Source organism: Empidonax traillii, unplaced genomic scaffold (assembly GCF_003031625.1).
Source record: "Empidonax traillii isolate 1590-97213 ecotype Southwest subspecies unplaced genomic scaffold, ASM303162v1 scaffold773:size403244, whole genome shotgun sequence".
Lineage (NCBI taxonomy): Eukaryota > Metazoa > Chordata > Aves > Passeriformes > Tyrannidae > Empidonax > Empidonax traillii.
Window position 1 is genome coordinate 132,386 of NW_020955966.1, and position 25,553 is coordinate 157,938.

A 25,553-nucleotide genomic window follows, 5' to 3' on the forward strand; every position below is an offset into this window, starting at 1 on the left:
ATCAAAATCTGTATGAGTAGAAGTTGTTCAAACTCATCTTTATATGATTCTTTCATGCACTCTCTTTGTTTAAATATAATTTTTTCAGTTAAAACTTATCTATTTCAACATAAAGTTTCCTAAATTCCATTTTTCAACCTACAAGTTTCACTAATGCTTCTTGAAACTTGCTTCTCAAAAAAATCCTTGCTTTCTTACAATAAATAAACTCAATCTCAACATCTTGAAATGACTGCGACCAAAACCAGATTTTAGGTAAAAAATCCCCCAACATCTTATGTGAGCTTATTAGCAAATTAAGAAAGCTGTGCTGATTTGTGATCTTGTCACTCCTTGCCAATCATGCTGAAGGGTCTTCTAAATATGTCAAACTTGCACTTAATTATTATATAAATACACAAGCAGGTGTTCACTGTTTTCAGAAGTAAGCTAATTTTGAATCCATTTTTAGATATTTGGACTAATTTTCAGAAGCAGTAAGAACCCACAAATCTTGCTAGTCTCAGTATGTGGTAGCTATGGGCTGTCCAGTGATCTGAAAATTATCTCAAATCAGCTCAAAGAGGCAGATTGCATTATAAAAGTTTATGGGGAAAATATCTTTTAATCTCAAACAACTATATAAATTAATATTATTGGCCCTCATATCATTCTAATCCCACACTGTGCGACACAGAACAGATTTAGCTGCTGACTAAATCCTCAATAACTGTGGCCAGCTAATAATTCAAAAACCTGAGACGTGCAACAGGTATGTTTGGATGTATTACAATCTGGGTAAGAAAAGGTAAGTTGATCCAAGTCTGATTCACACCAATACTTAAGTTAACCTCGCAAACACAAAAGTCTGTATTAATAATCTAAACCTTTCTGTAACATCTTCAGTAGAAAATACTCAGATAAACCAAGCTATTTTTGGTCTGCAAAAGGATGAATAGCATTTTAGTTATTCAAATGCTTCTTTGTGGAAGTAAAACTGCAGTAATTAGCTGGCAAAAGAGAAGTCAGAACAATATGCTAAATTCAACTGTAGTGTAACCACACTGATGTAATAAAATTACTTCAGAATGTTGTCACATATATATATATATATATAATATGCACAGATAGACATAAATATATAATTATATACGTACATGTGCATACACAATGAGAAATTCTAAAAAATCCCTTTGTTGGTGTATTAACTATACCAAGTCACGGAAGAGATATCTGTCAAGGTATACATGGCATAGACTAAATGGTTTAATTCTGGAAGGTCAAGACTTTTTATTTATTACATATGTCCAGTGCACTACTTTGCTGATGAAGTTAAAATCACCTGAGTTAAAAATTCAACATAAATAAATAAGCTTTGAAAGCTCACATGACCTCCACTATACATCATATGGCAAAATCTACTTCCCAAAGAAATCATGAATAAAAGTGCCAAAAGACTCAGATGAAAAATTCCTGAATAGAATTCCACAGCTAACAACAGAAACCACCAACCAGTAACTTACTCTTAAATTATACTCTCTGCTGCACTAGATCAAAACTCTTGACTAATTTCAACTTAACAGGTATTATCATACAAAAGCTAAAAAACTTAGTACTAGGAGCAAAGTCACCACTTCTCCGAGAACAAGGCGTGCTTGTGATTTCCCATTACTACGCAGACTTTCCCAAACTGCAATGAACCAAATTTGCCAATTCTTTTTTCTCCAAGAACTAGGGGCACAATCCTTGAATGATGTCTGCAAAGAAAAGCATGCCTACAAGGGAGAGTCAGGATTTTCCAAACACTTGCAATTATGGTGCCAGTGGCTCTTCGGAAGCTGGACAAATTTGGAGCCTCTCTCATCTTAATGACCCTGTAGGTTTCTTGGTGTCCCAAAAGATATCCTACAAAGACTCCATGACAATACCAGAAACTGGTACCATCTGGAAGAGATGGAAGCAACACTGCGACGTTGAATAACTTGGATGGTCAAATAGATGTGAACAGCAGGCTGTACATAGGTGGAGGGCATATCAGGAAGCAAAAGCAAAATGGAAGCAGAGATGGCTGCAATTAAAAAGTGTTCTGAGGAATGACTTGGTTAGCAATCATAACCTGGAGATTTTAGGAAACCAAACAAAAGCAAAGAACATTCATGACTTTGGAGCAGAAAAAACTGATGCACTCATAGAGCTCTTGAAACAAACAAACAAAATCAACCCAAAAAAACAACAACAAAAAACCCAACACAAAACCTGAGAACATGTACCAATGTTTGCAGGGAAGGAAAGATATTGGCTTAGAAAGCCATAAATAGCTCAAACTTGGCAGTGCAGATGAAGGAGAAGCCATGACTGCCTTGAAACAGAGGTTTGTAAGAGAAAATTATGATTGTAGCCATCCAGCATGTGCAGTAAGAACCTCATTAGTCCATGAGAACACTGGATTTTCTGTAACGCTCTTTAGTCAAAATCCCAGGCAGGGCATGGGGAAAAACGGAAACCACCACCCTCTACCCTCCAACAAACAAAAGACCAAACAACAGTAATAATATTTTTTAAAAACAAGCAAAAAAACCCACCAAAACCCAACAAGCCTCTTGGCAGCAAACAATAATTGTCAACTTACAACCAGCACCAAGCAATATTTACCACAAAGCTGCAACACTTTTAATAAGCTAAGCAGCAGCTGATGAAACAAGGAAGCAGCACAGGTGCATGCACACTCTAGAGGAGACACAGTAATACAAGTGTAACTGTGTTCCAGAATCCAAAGTATCAGAAAGCTTATCAGGACTCAAAAGCATTTCAAATTACAACCACAGACTAAAAACAATAACCCCACTCCATCTCACGAAGACTAGGAACATAAACTTTCAGAAGCAGGAAATAATGAATTAAAATACAAAATTATTTGTTAATAAAGTAAAACTTAAAATGTTTAGATCATACAAATGTTGCTTATCATTAGTTCCAAAGGACATTGTGAAATCACTAAAATGCTAAAACCACACAGATGGCAGGTAATTATCAGTCAATATAAAGATTTAGCACCAACAATCCCCAAATTAAGTGTATCAACAAACAGGTGTTATTAATAGGTGAAACGGTGCATGCTATTACACCACTAAAGGAACTGCAGTATCATGCAAACTTCTTTCAATCCACTTGCTCTGGCACTGAACACAGACCTGTCACAAAGCCCGGGTGAAGTCCATGAGACAGAGTGTGATTTGGAATGTTACATCTGCCTCCCAGGATCCCTGTCTTGCAGCAAACCTAACCCTACTCCAAAACACTTTCCTTGACACACCAAACTGGCACACACAGCAGGTGAGATGGCATGATTACAGGTGAGATAGATGCAAGATTATTTTTTTTCCAGGGGTTATTCTAAAACTTGAGGAAGCAAGATTATTTCAATTATTGGTTCAATTAAGTCATTACAGTTAATTGAACCACTAGCAGAAATAAACTCTAACGTAATTGACACTTCAAGTTTAGCAATTAGCTTCTATTTTTGTTTCCCTCTTATTTTTTTTTTCCTTTTTCTCATCCTAGAGTATAATTTAACCTCTACTTCACATAATACAGAGCTAAAAGATGTTCAGTCTCTTCCATAATCTGACATTCTCAATCCTAGATGTATTAAAGGTGACCTTAAGTTCAAGGCAGAGAGGTCATTAAGACCTGTCTTATGTCATGACAGTAGAATCTCATCTTTAATTACACAAAATAACAAAACACCCCAAAATCCATCAGTATTTGTCTTCCCTCTTGTCCTGGTTTTGGCTGGGATATAGTTCATTTTTCATTAGTAGCTAGTACACTGCTCTGTTTTGGATGCACTGGGGTGAGGGGGGAAGTGCTCATGGTTGCATGGTACATAGTTGCCAGCTGGGTTAAACCACACCACCTCTGAAGCGACAAAGGAAGTCTGAAAATAAAAGCTCCAAGGACTTCTGTCTACACGTACAGAAAAACTGAGTAAGTGCAGTTATGGTCCCTTGTCTTGAGACAAGGGGAGAGGCACTAACGATTCGAATCCTATCTGAGTGTAGTACAGCACACTTCAGCCATGCAAGCGTGTACTCGGTACCCAGCACATTCCTCTGCTGCTGTGGAGAACACAGATGAAAGGGCCTCATGTTATTGCTTCTTATCATTCAGCTAAGTATTTTGAAACATTCCTCAAAAGGATAATGGATGGTTCCAAAGTCTGGCTAAAGAGTACAGCCCTTTCTATTTTTACAGCACTGGTTCACATTCAGCTTGGAAACATCTAGTATTTGATGAATGTTTAAGGACTGATCCCACACACATAAGTCTCAGAGAGAGCTGAGACCATGGTTAATAGCCTTCACAGTGACCTTAAGCAATGTAAAACATTGTGGCAGAACCACTTTTTCCATATCAAAGATGCCTCCCTTCCATTCCACACAGGGGACTGGCACATTTACACTGCCACTCTACACTTCAGTACTGTGTCATTTGCAGCTTATTGCTGCATCAAAAGCAATCACTGTGTATGTTTGTTATCAGTGTGTATTCCATATTTAGAAAAAGAAAACAATTAGACTGTTTCTGAAAACATGACTATACAAAAACTTCCTAATACAAAGACAGCTGAAATACATAAATAGAACACATACTACATATAAGAGCATAGAAATATGTTACTATAAATGAAACTAAGCATGGTTCTTAGAAGCTTTTTTTTTTCATACGCATCAATAATCTAAAATTCTGAGCAGATGTTCACACCACACATGCAATGAACATGAGATGTTGCTGTCCCTTCTCCCAGTTCCACATGAACCTAAATCAGACTGGAACTATCTCAATAAATAGTTCCTAACTAATCCAGGAGCTGTAAGATATGCCTTCTGTACGAAATCTCCTTCACTCCAAAACATTTTAACCTTTTTCAGATTCACCTACTGTTTCAGATTCACCACCATAAAGCTCTGATATGTCATTTAAACAGACAAGGAACTGAAGAAAACATTGCCTGTAACAATCTTTTATCTCCCATATGTGAAATGGGGCTTCTGACTATTACATAATCCTGCTGTAAATTGCTTTCTGAAAATCCCCAGTAAGTGTTTCCAGAAAATTTAACTCTTGTACGAACAGAAGCCATCACCAGCACAGGCACAGCAGGTAGTCCCCTTACCCTACAAGGGAAATAAACCTTAGTAAAATCCTTCACGTGAAACAATGCCCATCTTTACTTACTTCTCAATTACTGCTTTTATTACTCCTAGCTCCCTCCTACTGTTTATAGGAGGGGAAATGCTATTAGTGCATGTAAAGATGCATATAAACAACTCTAAGATTAAGATTTTTCCCTTGCATGTGAATGAATGGTTTAACTCTATTCAAGACTTTAAGCCAAAGAAATTTATCATTTTCGCCTTTCGATACTGTCAAAATATGACAGTACCAATTCCCACAAAACCACACCACGAAGACTTAAACCATCAGTGTGAGACAACCAGAAGCGTCTGGGTTTCTAAAGAATGTTTGTTTATGCATTCCTTGGAGGAAATAAAAAAGTAGGGAGTTTTCAAGAAAAAATAAACAAATTCAAAGTTTCCTAAGACCACGGCAGAACTATTTGTGAGTACTGAAAATGAGTCTGGTGAGAAAAAGCATCCAGAGCCATCCAGAGAAGGCAGCCCCTTCTGGTGTTAGGGTTAAGACAGCACCTCAACCAAAAGAAGGAGAACACAAGAAAGCTGTTTGCCATCTAACAAAAGTACTAAGTCTGACTACATATAACTCTGATGCAAATTTTTGTTCAAGAGCAAAAATTACCCAGATTGTCAGCATTTAATCTTTCAGTTCAGTATAAACTTCTTGACAGTGGTCTGCCCCAGGTGCTTTGGAGCAAAGTGTTAAAAACAAAACAAAGCACAAAGCCAACCAAAGAAAATTTCAACAAAAACTCCAAACCCAAATTGAACAAATAAAAACTTGGAGCTGAATAAATTATCTGGGAAAAAGATTTTCTTCCTAATATTGGTTAGACAGCAATTAAACTACACTTCAGTTCCCATACTGTACCTACTATGAAATTTTTAAAGATCTAGCTTTTATTTTATAAGCCTGTACTAAAAAAGTCACACCTTCTAAAAACTCCACTAGGCTCCTGGACTCAGTCTCTTTGGAACACATTCAAACACAGCACTACATTGTTCATAGTGTAGAAAAAACTCTCGGTTCTCAATTTGTTGACCTTGACTCTGGTGTTTAAATAGTTAACAATTAATATTAGATGCTACAAAGGAAAAAGTGCACCAATGCACATTTGCAAGTGCACACACAAGTGCAGCAATGTCACATTTGAACACCTTTGCTTCCACAGCATGAAGTTCACAGGAACTTCAGAAGTCTTGAATAAAGATAGAGGATCTTTAACTTTTGTGTTTATTCATTGGCCAAGTATGAGTCCCTTTTTGTATGTTATGCAAAAAGATGGATTTGCAAAGACCCACAAAAGGTAACGTGTTACTGGCCTTTTTTAAAAATTTTTTTTAATGCACAATCTGTGTCTAGCACAGGTATCTTACAGTAGCCACAGGGGGAAAAAAAACCAAAAAACAAAAAAACACAAAAAACCCCCAAAAAACCAAACCAAAATGCAAACAAGAAAAGCATGTACAGAATAAAGGGCAAGCTGCCTTTGAATCTCTATTTTCAGTGTTCACAGATGCACAAGCAGAGTAGGAACAGGCACTCTGAGGGATAAAGGAAGAGAAAGTTCAGCCTTTCCTCCTCTTCATCATATTGTAAAGTTTGTGCAGAGGGGACCATTGGATTCAACTGGTATCAATCTCAAAAGGTTGAGACACATGGGATTGCACAGAGAAACAAAACCTATAAACAACTCTAGCTTCCAGTAGTATTTCCTGAGATCTGGAAGCTGGGAATTACATCCAGTCCTTCCAAAAGAAAGTCATCAAGAAGAAACCCAGAAGTTATTCTTTCCTTGTGGTTTCTTGTGTCTATAGACAAATAAGCTCTGTGAGGATGCCCAAGGTACTATAGACACAAATGCAAACAGCAAACTCTACAGATTTGCCTTATGCAACATTAGATTTCATTTGCTTGGCTAGTTGATAAGGACTGTGAATGATAGACGGTCCATAACTTAAAAAAAGTTCCAGGAACACATTTTAAAAACACCAACAAAATTTCAGTCCACACTGACCTATTTTGATTACATTTTGGGTATCGGTGTGTGTTATTAGTTTTCCACCTACAAAAATACCTATTTTCATTTTGCATTTCACTTCTACAAAGAACTCCAACCACAGTATTTCCCCCTCCATAAAACCTTTGTCACTTCCAATACATAAAGTTGGGTACAGGAGAGCACAGTGTCTAATACAATGCCCCACAGAATTCCTTTAGAATGTCATGGTACAAATGCTAAAAACATTGTTTAGCAGTTAGGATGACAGTGACACTTTTAAAAGCTCTTTAAAGCTGATACAAGTGCATTTTGTACTTCCTATCAATCTCTGACAGAAGAAGGTAAGAGTAATCATGCTGACCGCTTTTGCAGTACTGCTGCTTAAAAAATACTTACAATTAACTCCTATAAATGTTTCAGTTTTGTAATTTATATTATTCCTTGAGACATAACATAACTCACAGCAATGACCACATCACCACCTACATCTCTTTTTCGAGTTATGCTTTCTATTCTAACCAATTTGTTACAATCTTTCAAGTTTCATAACAGCAAAATAATAGTTGAAAGAGTTTTTCACTGAATGAGTAAAGAGGAGCAGAGGGAAAAGAGTTCAAATTACCATCAGGTGAATTCAGAAAAATTAAGAGGAAATAGCATTTGCTACAGATTTTCACTGTTTTCATAAATAAAAAACTAGGAAAACTCATAACTTTTTTTGTTGTCATAAATAAGGCAATTTGACATGAATCAAGATATAAGCCCCCACTGAACTAAAAAAAAATTAAAAAAATAAAAAATAAAAAAAAAATCCCATCAAAAAATAAAGGAATACTGAAAAGTAAATGCAGCGTCTAAACTTTTATATACCATTTACTACAGCAGCATGGTAAGGATTAAGCCACTAGACTTTCCAAGTCTATAAATAATCATAAATTAGCATCACAGACATACACACATACAAACACACAATTTAGGGAACTTTAAAAATTGCTGTTCTGTAATCAGTGCAAAGTTTTCCATCTATTAAGCTCAATATTTTGAAAGTAGCACTGTAAAATTAGTCTTTAATAATGATGAAAATTTCAGAAATCTGCTACAGTACCAATTTACCAAGTTCACCTTAAAAATAGCAAAGGCAACAAGGTCCAGCAATTAGTCTTTAAAAAAGAAAAGTGTACATAGTACAAATGAAATCACACCCATAGAGAAAAGGTTTAGTAACTGAGTTCAGGTAAACTTGATTTTTCTGTATTCTGCATTTCTGAGTTACAGATATTGCCAACCAAATCTCACCGAAAATATTTAGGAAGACAAAAATATTTTACAAAAGGATCATTCCAGAATTGGTTATGAAAATCAAAACCCTTAATAAAACAAAAAAGAACCATTACCAATCAATCAAAAATCAATGTACTGAACTACAACATTCTGCCACAACTCTGAATGCTCCAGAGAAAGCATTAAGAGTTAATGATATTAAGACAGAAGATTAAGACAGCTGATCTACTAAACAGCAAATTGCTGGAATGAACAAGGGAATTAGTGGTCAGGCAACATCTGGTATTAACTATAAAAAAACCTCAACAAAAACCAACACATCCCTGAAACACAGATTACTGTGAAAGCGTAAGGAGGTGTCATTATACGCTTTCCCTCTTATAACAGCTTTTCCCTTAAGCACTTGTTACTGTTTTTTCTTGAAGACAAATTTCCTATTAAAAGAGATATTTGATCTGACCTCCAAGGGCAGTTTTTGTGTTCTTAACACTTGAAATCATACTGTATGAGGGCTCTAATTGCAAGAATACAACTTGCAAACACAATGCAGATTAACGAGGACTATATTCAGCTTTTATTTTTGTGTGTTTATGTGGCTGCTGAATATCACTTGTGGGGTTTTCCTGCACTGAAACAAGAAAACCTGCTATTCCATAAAGGAAAGGAGAGATCGCCTGCACACATTCACTGATATGATGGCTCTGAGCATTTTTATTATTTCAATCTCCTACTTTCAAAACACCTGTGTGAAGGACTTCACAAAAGAGACTCCAGCCAGTATTATGCCTACTCAATGGCAAAGGTGCTAATTGAGTAATGCAAAGTACTTTCATCTTCTCCTGTCTTACAACAGCAAAAGCTGGAAACCACAAGTTTGTGATATACTTGAAAAAAAAATACGTAGAAAAATACTACTGGCAATGACTGCAATATTTTTGTCTTAAATCATAGTCACTTAAGCTTTATATGTTTTTTTCTCACTCAGCTTATAAATATTTAGGCCTGGACTCTGTAAAACTTAAGCTGCCATCTTTTTTAAAAAAAGAAAATATCCATGAACTTTAATGGGTTTAACCATGATGAAGCTACAAGCACTCTGGAAGACACAAGTCTAAGAACAGCATGTCTGATTTGAAGTTCAAATTACAAGAGTGAAATTTAATGAACACATATCAGATGTTGTATCAGATTAGAAACAGTGTAACTTACCCTGATTTTTCTTTTTCTTCAGCATCTGCATTTACTGTGGGATTTTCAATTTCTTTAATCTTCTCCTCCTCTTTATCTTCCAGTTTGGTTTCATCTTCAGTTTTGATTACATTTAAGTCCTTTTCTTGATCAGGCTGAGTATACACAGAATCTGGCAAATTTTTTTTGTTTCCCTAGGATAACAAAATCTTTAGTTAACTCATTAGGTGAAAACACAGGACTTAAGAGAAGGCAGACAAAACACACCAAAGCTGTAAGATCAAAAATACCCCTAGAGTCTGGGACTTGGCCTAAAATCACGGCACCTCTGCTGCTTTTCCTTCTGAAAATCTTAAGCTAAACCTAACAAACTTCAAAGCCAGTCTCCTAGCTCGTTCTGTCACAATGATACAGGCATGCAGCTCTTAGACCTGGACCGTAAAGCAATCCCCAAGAGAAACACTCCACAAAGTATGTTTTCAGTTGGGCTGCGGAGATACCAGTACTGGCCCATCTGGCATTCACCCTGGAGAATACCAGTGTACAGCTGGCTGCCATTTCTATGCAGAAGCATTACAATTGTGTTGCACACTGACTTTGGGAGCTACACTGGTTCCACAGCAACTGCTAGGCCTGTACAGTGCAGCACATGAGCTTATTGCCCTGAACTTGCTTTGCTAAAGCCACTAAGTCAACACTGGATTTTGAAAAGCTATAAACATTCATCTCTCTGGACCACTGAACTACATTAGACCGTGCGTACATCATATGGCCCAGGTTTTTGTACAGCTTCACTGGTTTCACTGGAACACTGAGTTAAAATCAAAATTTATGAGGGCTTAAAAGCACAGCTAAATGCACAATAAAAGTATCAGCACTGCAGTTTAGTTGTGAGTATGCACTACCCAGATAAAGCCGCACACTAATTAGTCTCCATTTAACCTGCGAGATCCCCAACAAGTGGAATATTAGAGGTGCTTCATAACTAGTCAGACACAATGATCACCCTAAAACAGACACCTAGGGATAAATATAGCTCAAATGTGTTGTTCTGAATTAGGTTTACAGCAAGTTTTTGTCTTATTTTTAAATCCATTACAGAGATTTCAATCTTTACAGTAATTCATGGTGATTACACACCAGCTGACTTTATAAGCAGGACATAACATGAACTTTAGAATATATTACCAGAACTGAGGGCTTATCATTTTCTTTACTTTCATTATCATTCTCAGCTAACTTTTTTTCTTCTTGTTGTACTACTGCTACTTCCTCCTGCTTGCGCTCATCTTTGTCCGCTTTTGTATCTTTTGCATCCTGCTCTGGTTCTTCGCGCATCTTCAACTCTTTTTCTTTTTCACAGTCTTTACAAGGCTTGTTCGTCACTTTCTCTGGCAGTGCCATTTGAAATTCAATGTTAGCTGATGTACAGTACTCTTCAAAACCATAGAGATATCTGAAAGAAAAAATTGCCTGGGGTAAGCAAGTTTTATTCAAGAAGGAACATGCTACCTAGAGAAGCTAAACATGAACTATATGTTTAACACCTAAAAAACCATACTGTAACCAAAAATTTATGAACTTTATGTATACTACCACTAGCACAGGATCACTTCAGTTCATTCCAGTGCTGGTTTTAGCACAAAGTTCATAGCTTTATTACTTACTTTCTGTATGCACATTTAACATTATATCCCGCAGCTGAATTCAATACAGGGATTCCAAGATCTTGATAAACTTGCTTCCACACTGCTCCACTTTCAATCTGTTAAAGAAAATGAAGCAATTGTTTTTGAATTAACTCACTGACACACAAGACTAAGTTGACAAAGTTTATAACTTTGGAAAATAAACATAAGTAATTTCCTTTGATCTATAAAATTACTATTTATCACACAGTATTTCACTGTAATGCAAGCTGTAGTCTAATGTAATTACTTCAAGCAATTTAGCATTGCAATAAGCCACAGCAGGCTTTCCTCTCCAGGTGGCAATAAAACAAAGAAAATACAAAGATTGGAAAAATCAGTACATCATTTTTGTTCTATGTTTAAAGTAATTCTTAACTATCAGGGCTAGAATTTTAATTAAATTGGAAAGAAAAAAAAATCATTCAAAGCATTAACAATACTTATCCCTGCCAGTACTGCACCAGAAACAGTGGCTACCAGCCTTGCATTACATCCTTAATATACCCTTTGGTGACAAAGTTCCTTGACAGTGTGATATGCTCATTTCTAGCCATTTGTGAAGGTAGAGCAGATGTACTGCAATACCCAAGTACTCTCCTGTATATCAGAAAGGTGTCACTGCACAAACATACCTCCTCAACTGACAGGCTAAATTTACGGGAAGCAGTTCAAAGTACTAACAGAATCTGCTTGGCCATGAATTCCAAATGTTTCAATCCCACCAATCCCAATCAGAACATTCTTCTATATACCGGGCAGAATAAACAGAAAGGGCCTCACAACAGACCTTAAACTGAATTATTTGTCTTTGAGATTTTATTGAGCAGTGAATCCTTTCACTTTGAGGTAAGATTTCAGGAACTATTTGTCAGATGAAGGTATTACAAAAACACACATGCTGGCTGATTTTATGCAGCAATAATAAAACATGCTGGGTAGATGTGTAATTTATTTAGAATACAACTAGTTTGTCATTCATGTTAAAGCATGGTTTTTATAGAGCCACAGGGTGTCTTACATAGACACGCTATTCAACTTTCATACAACTGAAGCTCCTATGTAAGAGGAGCTCCTGTGTTCTTCTCTATCACTACTTCCCAGAATAATAAACAATTAATTACTTCACAATAATAAACAGCATCCGCAGATTTTATGGCTCTGAAATACTCATCATACTAATACTCACATTATCAAATCCTCCAAGCTTGTGTACAAGTCTGAACAATTTGAAGAGATTCAAATTTCTATATCCTAATACAGGTCGCTTGTTAATAGGAGTCCCTGGGAACAAAGACAGTTATTACGGTGTTTTGAAGTTTGTTGGGTTTTTTTTTCAGAATAACTTGAAATTCACATTATATGCACTACTACACTATTAAACAGAGTATTGCAAACCCCACCTCATGCATCTGGTACTCTCACTTCATGAAACTAAAACTCAAAGAGTTTTAATTACTGAACTACAGAGAAAATGAGTTATGTTACTTAATACATATATATGCATTCTTCCATTTATTACTGAACATGCAGAAATGATGCAACTTTTCTTGCTACCTGTATTATACTTAGTTTTATTTCACCCACCAGAACATTTACATCTAAAAATACCAGTATAGTTCTTTCACTGCAATTACAAAAAAAAAAAAAAAAACACACACACACAAAAAAACCCAAACACAAAACAAAACAACCAACCAACCAACAAACCCTCATCTTCACATGGCATTAAAAAAGATGCTACTTTAACTAGTTATAATAGCAATTTAAATACAAATACCCTCATCCCTGCCAACAGACTCTATACTTTTCTTGCAGTGTATAAATACCTGATAAAGATTTAATACAGTGAATGGCACTGGCTTTTAAAAGCATTTCAATCTACTTTACAGATGATGCTCATGCATTTAAGTGATCAGGATTCCCACAAGAAAATTAGTGCAAAGTAAATGCTTTTTCCCATTATCTGAAAAGTGTGTGTGGGTGTGTCATTAAATTTTATTTTATTTAAAAATTTCAAGTTTATTAAACTGAGCATATAAATTAATATGATTAGGGAGATTAAATGTTTGGTTATACAGACCATAAGTACACAGGAGAAAATATAGTAAGATGTGCAAAATATTATAGGATATGCAAAATATAATATTCTCATCCACGTTTTTCTGAAAGCAAAAATAAGGCACTGTATTTTAGGAGATGAACCAAGTGACAGTCTCATCTTCTAAATCATAGGGAAGTTAGAAGGGCTGAATACAGTCTCCCTCTTTCTAAAACTGTACTGCAAAGCACTACTAGTTTACAGATTCAATTTTTAAAGTACTGCTAATTAAAATGCCTACCTCTGTCTTCCATGAACTTGTACAACTGCTGAAGAAAGTTCTCTCGTTCTTCAGGAAATGGTTCTATTTCCTCCTGTTTAAAGCAATGCAGACAAGAAAATTATCACCATTTGTACAGTCTGTCACTAAGAAATGTACCGCAGGGATAATTTAGATTCAGGTGTTTAAGTTTGTTTTACTGTGGTCAGCAACAGGATAAGAGACAGATGCTCTCAGTGCTATGCCAGGTGAAAGTACATTTTATAAAATACAAACAGTGTTTCAAAATATATAAAACATTGACTGTAAACATACATTGAAATTGGATTTTTGATTGATCACTGAAGTATAAGTGATACCACAAATCAGGATGCGTTCTCAATTTTGTCCATTTATGCAGGGAGTCTGGGAGACAGCACTATGAACAATTAAGAGATTGTATCAGAAACCTCAGTTCTATTTCTACTGCAGTTAAGTGACTCCTTGATTCCTGGATAGACTAGACACTTCCAGAGATGAAGAGAAAGAGAAAATGGTGCTCGCACTTTTTCTTAGGAGTTCTAATCCACTGTGCTGGCAAACCACAGGCAATGGCACTGCACGCGTACTGCCATGGGGCACCAGCTGAACACGTGGTGAGCAGCATCAGTGCAGAACCGAAATAACAATAGATATTTTGAAAGTTCAGTTCATTGCACTAAAGAACGTTTGTATTAGATTTACTTAGATTAATCAACAGTGGAGTTTCAAAACAAAGCACTATGGTTTATTTTGTAACACCTCTTAATTTCCTTAGGAAATGGGACTTGCCACAAGATGCAGCAAAATGATATTAATATAATCAAATTCTTAAGGAATTCTGATGACTGGGCTACTTCAAAACAATATGCCAAATATGAGATGATTAATTTTTAATACTAGCTGTAATGTTTCCAAAAAAACTAGCTATTCAGCAACCTAAAATAAATTATTTTTCCTTAGTGTATTTTCATTCCCTGTTTATCATCTCCATTCTTCAATAGTCTCCTTGTACTAAATATTAAAGCTTCACCTACCCTGAAGCAAGGGGACAAAAGACATTGCCTTTAAAGTAATACCATGACAGTTGAGAAATCAGCAGAATATCATTACTAAACAGAACTGGGAAAAACACACACACACAAACAAAAACAAACCCCAGACATTTACTGAAGCTATTTAATAAAGAGATGGATGGCTGAAAACAAGGTCAGGAAATGCTGTGACTAATAGTCATAGTACAGGAGTAGGCGTTTTTTCCTTATTTTATGCTTTCTCTTCTCCACTAAATGCACTTGGATGACAGATCTGAGCAAATAGGCAGAAAATTAAGAACCAGTATTCACAATATGCTGAAACAGTTGTCCTTTAGGTATAATTATCAACACAAACACAATGAAAATATTTCCCAATCTTGCAAAGGCAATGAAAATGGAAAGATTCTGCAAGGTGCATCCTGTGATGAATATCTGATACTCAGTATACCCGCAGAGCTCAGAGCAGGCTGCTTCAATGCGCAAGAAGGACAGGCTGGGTAGAGAACTGTAACCAGTATACTAGATATCATCCTCATTGGGTAGGGGCACCAGAAATCAGGCATATCTAGCAATTCTTCACCAAGAGGTAGGAGCTGATGCTGCAGCTCTGCATGTAGTGCAGATAAAAGTTTGGTTAAGAACATTCATATTCCACAGGCCATTAAGAACAAATAACTTGAGTGGAATCAAACACCAAAACTGTATCCTTTTTGTTTGTTTTAATAGCAGGTTCTGGGAAAGGACTTTTACCAGCATCTGCTGGATCATGAGCAGCTATCTGGGATACCCATATTCTTTAACAACAAGAAAAAAACTTGTCATAAGAAAATAGTCCCACAGAGCATTTAGGGGAGGGGTGGGGGGTGTCACTGAACAAAACCTGCAGAAAACCCAAAAAAGTTTTCTAGAAGGAATGTATGCTTTCTAAATATATGGGGAACTGAGATGAAGGTGATGAAGAGGATGAATAAAACACTGACACTCTTTTCTCACTATAAAATCCAATGCCTGATAATCCTCAGACGTGCCAGAACAGCAAGTGAATAATACTCATTAATTTTCCCAATAAAGAATACAGCAACTTTTTGAGAAAGTCTGCTAAGGGGAAGCTTAAGACCCTGCATACCTCTGTGAAAAGCATTTAATGCTTTTCTCAGTGTGTCTACAGAATCAGTATGTATTATACCCTACCAATAATATCTGTTAATAATAATCTTTGAAAATACACAGAATGTCTTAATCAGGAAGTTAGACAACAAGGTTTCCTTGATAATGGTTCGAAGCAGGCATGTCACACTGTCATATTTACTTATTTTCAAGTTAGACAATGAGACTTCTAGCAGGTCACTCTGCAGTCTCTAATGTATCTGACCATGTCACAAAGGTAAAAGAAAGTGGCTCTTATGTAGGATAGCGAAACCCAGTAAAACAGCAACATGCTTTCTGAAACACAAAATTTGCACAGTATTATAGCCCAGCACTAGAAAAGAGGGTCTTTGACAACTCTTTTATCTACCAGCAGATTTCAGAAAGGAAAGGAAGGACATTTTCCAGTCTCTTTCATTTGAAAAAAAAAAAAGGCAACTCCTACTGAGAGAAGTACAGAGGATTTTCATGTCAACTCCTATCTAAATAGAAGAACCTCTACAGATACATGAGACATGCTTCCACGGAATCTTATAGATACACAGATCTCTTACATACGTAAGGTAGGAGTATCTATATTTAAAGTCTGTGGTGACATATCTAAGAGCTTGGGGTTTTTGTATTGTTTTGTTCTGGTTCATAGATAGTAGGGCCACATGGATGGCCTGAGGGTCACCAGTGAGAATTTTTCAGGTCCTGGAAAACACTAGAACAGCCTGCAATCAGTAACAAAGTCCCAAGAACAGGCCCACAGGTCCTGTTTGAAAAGAGATGCTGCTTGATAACCAGGAAGTTACAGGCACAAACGAAAATAAAGGGAGAAGTCTGCAGAAATTGCTCAAAGATGAGTGGAGAGAAGGCACACATGCCACTGACCACTGAGGAAAGAGAAGAAAAACAGAAGCGAGGAGGGGGTGGGAAGAAAAAACCGTATTGTCTCTGTTTTAGAAGCCTCCTAGTCCAACAGGTGACTGAAATCACTGGATACTGGAAAAGAAATTATCACAAGAGATCTCACAGTAAATATCAAAACGTTGGCCCAAGATGAAATCTTTATGTCTAGCACATGGAAAGACTAGCTCAAACAACATAACATGTAACTAAGAGAAGCTCAAGCTCCTCAAGAGATGGGGTATAAAGGGTACAAGGTCAAATATTTACAAACGCTGTAGCTAATGGCTCCATATTTTTCACCTAAGGCAGAGAGGGAATGGTCACTACATAAAGATCATGCATTACCCTGCATAGGTACCAACCTATCTACATTTATCATGGCCATAGCTGAACATGAACCTACTATAAAAGTTCAGGAATTGTACTGACCCCAAGGAAGAACTACTTCCTTCTCAAAATACTATGCAGAGCACAGCCCCTTTCAAACTGGGCTTTATAACTTTTCTTCAGGGCTGGATAATCTGTTCTGAGTTTAAAGAAGAGGCAGAATGAAATTATCAGCATGGAGAAGTGGCAAAGTCACAACTTCACACCTTTGCAATCTCTCAGTAAATCTTGAAGAAATGAATGAGTAAAAGATGGAATACCATCTTCTGGTATGCCAGAGCTGTAATCTCCAGGGAGGATGTATTGAGAGAAGGACCCTAATTTCATTAAAGACCCAGACCAATTCAGTTTTAACTTTACAATCCCACTATCAATGGGTTATGAAGTCTGCTAAATTACTGGCCTTTACTTAACAAATTAGAGAACAAGTGATTATGGGCAGATAAAGATTTCTGAGTACCACAAGAAGACAGAGGAATTAAAACATTCAAAAGCCTCTCTTTCAGCCTCTCAGCTGCTTTTTTTCTAGACATAAGGCTGGGAGGAAATAACAGATAATTAAAAACCAAGCATGAGGTAGGACTTCTTACTTACAGAACACCAAAAGAGCAGAAAGGTAGAAATGGAGTGCATGGGCTAATGCCTTGATTGAAAGCTCTTGCTTCTTTACATGAGGGTAGCCAGAAAGATAGCTTGCAGTGAAGCAATTCTTCAGTAGACCAGGATAAGAGAGAGGCACTCAACAATGCCTATGTTAACATGTTAAATGTTCCCTAATGTTAAAAAGGCCTACTTAAACATAATAGCCTTGCTAATTTTGATCAGCTGTGCCCTTTAACTTCACTTGCCTCTTCCTCACTGCTGTTATCCTCTTTTTCTTTTTCATCCTCTTCCTCTTCTTCAGCTTCACTGCTGGAGCTGTCTTCTTTCAATTCTGTTTTCCAGTTATTAGGAACAGTTCTGTTTTTACGGAATTCAAGGGCTTGGTCAAAAGCTGTAAAAGGACCAGCACTTGTTAACACTGCAGGAAGTATCAGTTTGACCACATTATTTTAATAAAAAAACAGTAGCCAGTGGTGAGGGGGAAGGGGAGAAGAAGGAAACACTGCTAATTAACAATTCCACCCCAAAATTCAAAGAACCTCAACAACCACTCCCTGTTGTCCATCCTTACTTGTCTTACCCAGTTAAACTGGCCTAGTGCTCTCTGCACATCAAGCCATTCAAAGCTATTACTAGTATTATTACCATGTAAGTGCCTACAGACACAAATAAGGATCTTCTGCACAGGAGGACGTGTATGAATATTTAATTGAGAAAACCCCTATCCAACAGGTTTACACTGTGGTTTATATGTATCAAACAGGGAGGACAGGGAGGAATAAACAAGCCAAAGCTAATTCTAAGAGTTTCATCACACAAACTTAAACTTTCAAATTAATTCACAATTCCAGATTCTTGACAGTCCATAAAGGCAACTTACTTGCAACTATTACGGTACTATTGTGAGAATAATTCTATGAAGATCTAAAGCAAACAGATACATACTAAAATAACCTACAAAGCCAACATGTGCTGTACGATTGTATCCTTTGTTTAGAACATCTCCACAAGTGTGAAACAAGTGTGGTAGGTGGGGGGAGGCATGTTGTTTTTTGTGGGTTTTGTTACATTTTGTTTGTTTAAAAAAAGTTCCTCTAGCTTTTCAGAAGTGTTTTCCTTCAACATACTATTCCATAGGAAAAGATCCTGTATTTTAGCATTTTTAACACATGAACGAATCTGCCATAAATTAGACCAACTTATGTAACTGAGTAAATACATACACGTGTTTTCTCATAGAAAGTTATTTTTACCTTGTTTTAACAAAGCATCAGGCTTTGGTGAAGTTTCACTGATCTCCCGGACATCTTTTCTTGGCACAGAAGTGCTAGATAATTTAGAAAGTGTTAAAAAAAGTTACAATATTTTCCTAACAGTATAATAGAGAGCTATCACTGAGACTACAACACACTTAAAAATACACCTAAGAAGCATATTGAATATATCTTGACAATTCTACAGTGTTAGAATTGCGCACTAAAGAAAGCATGCTACTTCCACAAACAGGTAGTTCCTAGAGTCTCCCAAATATATGACACCTAACAAAAATCTCACATTAATTTAATGTTAATTTAAAACCCTACCTCGCTTAAAACATAAGTGAGCATTAGTATAAATTGTCAGTATGAAACTCATGACTTCCAAATTGAAAGAACAAAGCACCTTCTAATTTCTGCTGTGGCTATAACCAAGGAAGCAAATCTGAACTGCAGCTCCAGGGACTTGGGGGTAGGTATGTGCTTAAGCGCACACACATCTTATGTGTGTTTCTTTGGTGGCGTGCACTGATGGCTGAAAAACTATCAAATGGTAAAGGACAGCCTAGACATCATAAGTAATTAAATGAAGTTTAATGTTTCAATTTCCTATCTACAAAACATTCTGTTAAATTGAACCAAGTCAAACTGCAACTTTAAAAATAAAAACTAAAACCTAGAAAAAGAATTCTATCTTCACGAGCTTAAGAACACAAAGTTTCTTATTCTGTTGCAAACACCACACAGTCTGGTTTTCCACACTTCTCTATTATTTTTCCTACTTGGAGTAGTATTGCTGCTCTTTTCAAGGAATGTGATAAGATGCTGCTGCCGTCTAGACTGAGATAAACATATGCCTTACTACCTCAAAACAAGAAAGAGGATTTCTGTGCTTGCATGCGGTGTACGTGCGTGCACGCACACACCCCCCCACACTCTTCTGTAGTTGGACAAGCTTATGGCCACATCCCTGAAAAGCAGTGCTCTATCCCAACCACAGCAGGAAAGAGTCTTCGGCTGTTCTTAAAGTTACATAATACTACTTTGTTTGCCACAATTGTGACAGTGAAATTAAAACTAAGACAGGTAGATTTATGCACCCCGTTACTAACAATGACAAAGTTCAAGACTAATTTAGCTACCGTTAACAGTTTTTTAAACATTAGGAAAATCTTGGCAGAAGTTTGCTGAGCTTACTGATGTTATTAATACTTTACCCCACACAACTCACACTACATTTCACTTGACTGGTATAAATTTAGTCCAGTTATCAAACTCTACATTCCTACTCACAATTTGCCATCCTTGAATGAGCGAACAAGAATATTGTCTTTTTTCACTGCAATATCATCACTACAGTCTGGACAAACCACCTGCAAGATATTACAAATGCAAAGTTTAGAGAGAAAAGGTAAAAACAAGAGAGTAATAGTATACACCAATGCTACTCAAAAAGCTTTTGGGCCCATTTCCCTTTAGCAACCCTAAGATGGGACCAACTGAGATCCCTCAAAACACAGGAGTGATGACCTCCTGAAATTACTGAATGCATGAACTCATGCTCACTTCCTAGAAGGAACTGACAGTGGCTGCCAGAGATATAAGAACAGCATTCAGACAAAAGGTAAGTATCTGTCATGCCACTACAGTTTTTTCTAGTCCTCATCCTAAAAGGACAAGAAATTCCACAAATACTGCCACCTGAGTAAAAGACTACTTCTGAAAACTTCCAGAAATGGCAAGGATGTAATCACAAACAGTTTCAAAACCAAAGGTTTACAGGATTTATGAAATGGAATTTTATAATGGAAGACCTGTAAGTCATCTACCTAGGAGAGAAGTGTGCCTCGAGTACAAATATTATGATAGGTTCTATAACTCAAGAAGTAGACTAATCAAGTCTAGCACTGAGACAACATTATTTTTTGCAAATTTAAAAGCTATTTCAGTTTTGTTAAATCAGTTTTTTAATTAAAAAGCGTCAGAAATTTATCTTAAAAATATATATCTATTGAATTTCCAGAGTTATAGAACAGAAAATTAACCCTCTTCATCACTCATCTCTATTCTCTCAAAACATGTGTAGTTCCCTGAAAGTTAGGAAAATTCTGGCTGCTGTAAAACCCCAGGGAGGAGCAAATTACTTTAACCCTAATTTAGTCGAGGTAAAATACCTTTTCTTACATCAACTGTTGCCTTTCAGTCCCAATTTTCCACCAAATACACAAAGATACAAAATTTTTGTGTGACAAAAGCTTTTTTCCCTCCTTACATAGGCCACGGGCCATATAGCCTTGTAGAAGGTAAGCGATTTGGAAACAGGCTCATATTTGCACAGGCTATATACGACAGCATAAGCTAGAGCACAGGCTAAATATGTTTCTCAAGAGAAATAAAACTTAACAGCCCAAGTTTCAAAATCCAATACATTCTACAGTCTTCAAAGAAATTACTTTACAAAACTACAATTTTCTAATTGAAATGAAGTTTAGGATAATAGTTTGCAATGCTGAGGTAAAAGACAGTGATTATCCAACTCCTAGCTCTTTAAAGATGGAGAAAGACTCTTCAGGCTTTAGCTATAGGTTTTCTAGAAGCATCAAGGTCTTAGAAATCCATTCAGAGGTTGGAAAACATCTTATCAAAACCTTTCGTGCCTTAACATCAAGTAACATCACCTCAATTTTGCCTGAATGCAAAACAAACTCCACTGGTGTCATACGAGGATAAAAGAGATGATCCTATGTAAACTCAATTTTCTGAAAACGCTGTAGGCAGATTTCCTCACTACACCTTCCAAAAGCCTTTAAATACACATTAAAACCAAGCAATGCTATAAAGCTTGCTAAATCACACTCTTTGACATAAGGAACAACTGTCAGGCCTTTTTACAATTACAATTAGTCATTGTACTCACCACTTCCCCCCAGAACCAACAAAAACAAGCAAACAAACAAACTGAAAACCCCAAACCCAAACATGAAAGAAGGATTAAAACAATCAGTCAATAGTCAATCAGTGAGTCCTAACAGTAATTTATACCAAATTTAGAACCTCTACAGTTTTAGACTTGTAAGAGCTGGTTATAGGGCTGATATCCAAAGTACTCAAGTTTCCACTACTAATCTTGATTGTTACTTGCTGTAAAGGTTTAGACTAATCCCTTAACTTCTTTTCACATAATAAACTTGCACAAAGCGTATCAGTACACATAACGAAGTACTGCTGAGATACACATTCTTCAGCATATTAAACCTCAATTTTCATTTGATTATTCACGTAATTACACTTACCATAATATAAAGCTAATGCAAAATTTATCAGTAATAAGATAAGATTACTTTGTTGATACAGTAGGGTAACCTGCTTACAAGGTAAAAGAGCTGAGAGCCACAGCTGCTGAGGAGGGGATTATAACAAAAAAAAAAATCCCAACAAAAAAATTCCAAACCAATATGATGCAGAGCTATAAACCTGATTACTAAAGCAAGAGTTAATCTAGGATAAGCTATTTTAGCGTTAACAAGCTTCACCCTCAACTTTATCCCCCTACTGCTTCTCATTCATGCAGGAAGCTTTCCATGAAGAATGAGCTAATTCCAATCTTCATCGGGAAGTCAAAGAAATAATTGTGTATTTTTCATATAACTTTGGAGCAGAAGCAACAATTCAGTTACACTTTAAGGTCTGACCCAAAGCTATCTTGAGCATCACTACACTAGTCACATGCAAGCTCAGGCCTGCCATGGAAACTGATATCTGTGATGTGCGTGACCAGAAGGGCAAACCCAACAGTGTGACTGACATAAAGCTGCTCAAGCCAGTTTCACTGACCATTTCTGAGAGCAGCTGGGAGGCAGGATATTGCATCAATCTCGATGACAGCTTTCAGTAAAGAAACATCTCAATTTTTCTTGCTTATTACTGAAAACCTCTCTTAAAGCTATCTGCCATTAACATGGTATCTCCTTGCTGCACATTCTGCCCTCTCCCTTGTTGTAAAAAAGACTTCAGTGACTCATTTTCTTCCAACTACTTCCCCAAAAGAAGTCCTGCTGGAAAGCCACTGAACTGCATTACAAGACACAGCAGGTGACAAGAAGAGAGCTGCAATTGAGAGCTATTGCACATACTAAGAACAGTTAAATGTTATTGTATGGCATCTTTTCAAAAGCAGAGAACAAGTCTTCCTGAAATTAGATAAGCTTGTTAATCTTTCGTTGCCAGAGAGCAATTAATCAAATATTTACAATTAATAATAAAATAAAAAGCATGATACTAGAAGGTACTACATATAGAAATGTATTAATTTCCAAATATGTCAGTCAGTCTCTATGCAATCCCTAGACTAGCTGTGATATTTTATTAGAATTTTATTTATTAAAAAATTTCTTTAAGCCAGAATAAAGGAAGAGAGCAAATGTTTGTACTGAAAGGCTACAGTGTAATTTTAAAGGAAATGTGTTGTCAAATCTCCACTACCTACCATAGTGACCAAGAAGAAATATCTGATTTTATTATCAAATGTGTTTATATTGAACCTTGAAAAATAATGTCTGTGTAATCAATAAACTTCCCCTCTCTTTGTACTTTATATTTTCTCCTCGATAAAACTTAGTAATTCAGAAAATTGGCATGCAATAGCCTAGGAAAAAAGCCCTGAAATTTTAGTTCAATAGTATTAAACACACTGCTGAGCTGGAATTAGGTCAACAGGCTCTGGCTGTTTGGAAAAACTAAAGCCACATTAGCAATCCCTTATTGTAAACAAATATATTTAGATACATAATATTTTTGGTAACTATTATGATATAGTTTAATTTGAAGAACCATATGAAGTTCTAATAAAAAACACCAAAATGAAAAAAACCCACACTTTTCTCCAGTTCCTAGAAAACAAAAGAAAGCTTTACTGAATTATAATAAAGATGAGACTCTTACCAAGGCTGGAAACCACAAAGCTTTCTTTTTATCCACACTGAAGCAGTCCACGCACACCACCTTTCCTAATAACTCGTCACTTTGTTTTCTATCATCTTCATCTTCATCGCTGGAAGAGGATGAAGATTCTTCTTCAGGACTAAATGACAGAAAGAGACTTAAAAGTCAACTATTCAAAACTTGCATATTATAATTACAGGATCCAAAGCTAATTGTCAAAGAGGCATAAGTAATAGAAACTTGAATTAATTGTTAGGTGTTTTAGCATAAAAATGAATAGAAATGTTTATAACTATAGTATAGTAACAATTCAAACATTGCAAACTCAGAAATGCATATTTACTAGTAAGACATGCAAATACCAAACAAAACACCACCATGCATCCGCATGGAGGGAGATAAATGCATTGTCAGGGCATTCAAGTGAGACCATTCTGCCCTACAGAAGCACTGTTCAAAAATACTGTTGCAGTTGTAGTTTTGTACCATCATCAAGCTAAACCGTTTCAGTTTTCCCTCTTAATCTCTCTAGGCTTTTACTTCAACAGCCGTACAAAATAAAAGGCTGTTTTGAGAGAGGACAAATCTCTGAAGAAGAAACATCAGCTATAAAGATGAATAGCAAGGAGAAAAAGAAGTCTATTTATCTTTAAACAGTTCTTTAAAGATGTGCAGTGAAGCGTTTTGATGACTGCTTCAATTTCCCACTGAACATAGTGTTGGAATGTAAGTAGATCGGCAAAAGTGCAAATACATTTTGATTTAAAAAGGTTCTGGATTACTCTTTTGACTGTTCAAGTACAAAGTTGCACCTGGTTTTAACCATATGGGGAGTCTAAATGTACAAAACCACTCCAACTAAAATTACCTGCAACCGATTAACAATAAAAAAAAAATCAGCACTCCTGACTCTCTAGATCTTTTTTTACTAGTCACTTTGAAGGTAATTCTCAGAAAATATACAGCATGTTCAATGAGCACAGGAAGCATAATTTTAAAAGCTATCTTCCATTTTTCACGTAACTGCTTTTGAGTACAAAATTCAGTATTTACAAAAAATGCAGTTAGCATTGGTGTAGCAGAAGACAACTGATGTTACAGTCTAAGGTAATTTATTATGTTTCCTTTGCCCCACCTTAGTTTCCAGTGCTGATAAAAGTACTATCTTGGATTCCACCCCCCCATTTTTTTTTTTTTTTTTAAACAGTGGTTTCTTTTAAAATAGAGTATGAAAGTCTTTCACGCTGCTTTCTGGGGTTCATTAATCTCTTGTGAGAAAGAAGTTTAGGACTAGAGAGAAAGCCAGAACAATTTTAGAGAGGTTAGTTCCTAGTTCAGTTATGCCAATATCTGTGCAATCTGTCTTTTTAAGTCAGTATTAATCGTAAGATAAAGGTGTGTTGCTTTTGACATAGTAATGTCCTGTATAGTTAGAGAAACAGAGAAAAACATGACCCAGTCACAGACTCCAAGGACGTTGCAATCATGTTCTCTGTGGTAATGCGAGCTTTTTCATGCACTACATTACAAAGTAATAAGTCAGTAATTTTATGAGTAAACTTACAGCACCTCTACATACCCAGGGCAACATCTATTTCAAGTTACCAAAAGAG

General features: G+C 36.3%; 1 protein-coding gene across 3 annotated transcripts in view; it reads right to left on the reverse strand.

The window, feature by feature from the left end:
- The window catches only part of ARID4B (AT-rich interaction domain 4B), an 88,674-nt gene that overhangs the window by 20,195 nt on the left and 42,926 nt on the right, over window positions 1-25,553 (reverse strand). For all 3 annotated transcript variants that reach the window (XM_027901320.1, XM_027901321.1, XM_027901322.1), the window contains exons 8-16: window positions 23,941-24,079; window positions 20,293-20,372; window positions 18,997-19,070; window positions 17,989-18,134; window positions 13,680-13,752; window positions 12,527-12,621; window positions 11,317-11,414; window positions 10,838-11,105; window positions 9,671-9,843 (exon numbers count right to left, since the gene is read on the reverse strand). In XM_027901320.1, the coding sequence (XP_027757121.1) occupies window positions 9,671-9,843; window positions 10,838-11,105; window positions 11,317-11,414; window positions 12,527-12,621; window positions 13,680-13,752; window positions 17,989-18,134; window positions 18,997-19,070; window positions 20,293-20,372; window positions 23,941-24,079 (1,146 nt within the window). The remainder of the gene's footprint in view (window positions 1-9,670; window positions 9,844-10,837; window positions 11,106-11,316; window positions 11,415-12,526; window positions 12,622-13,679; window positions 13,753-17,988; window positions 18,135-18,996; window positions 19,071-20,292; window positions 20,373-23,940; window positions 24,080-25,553) is intronic.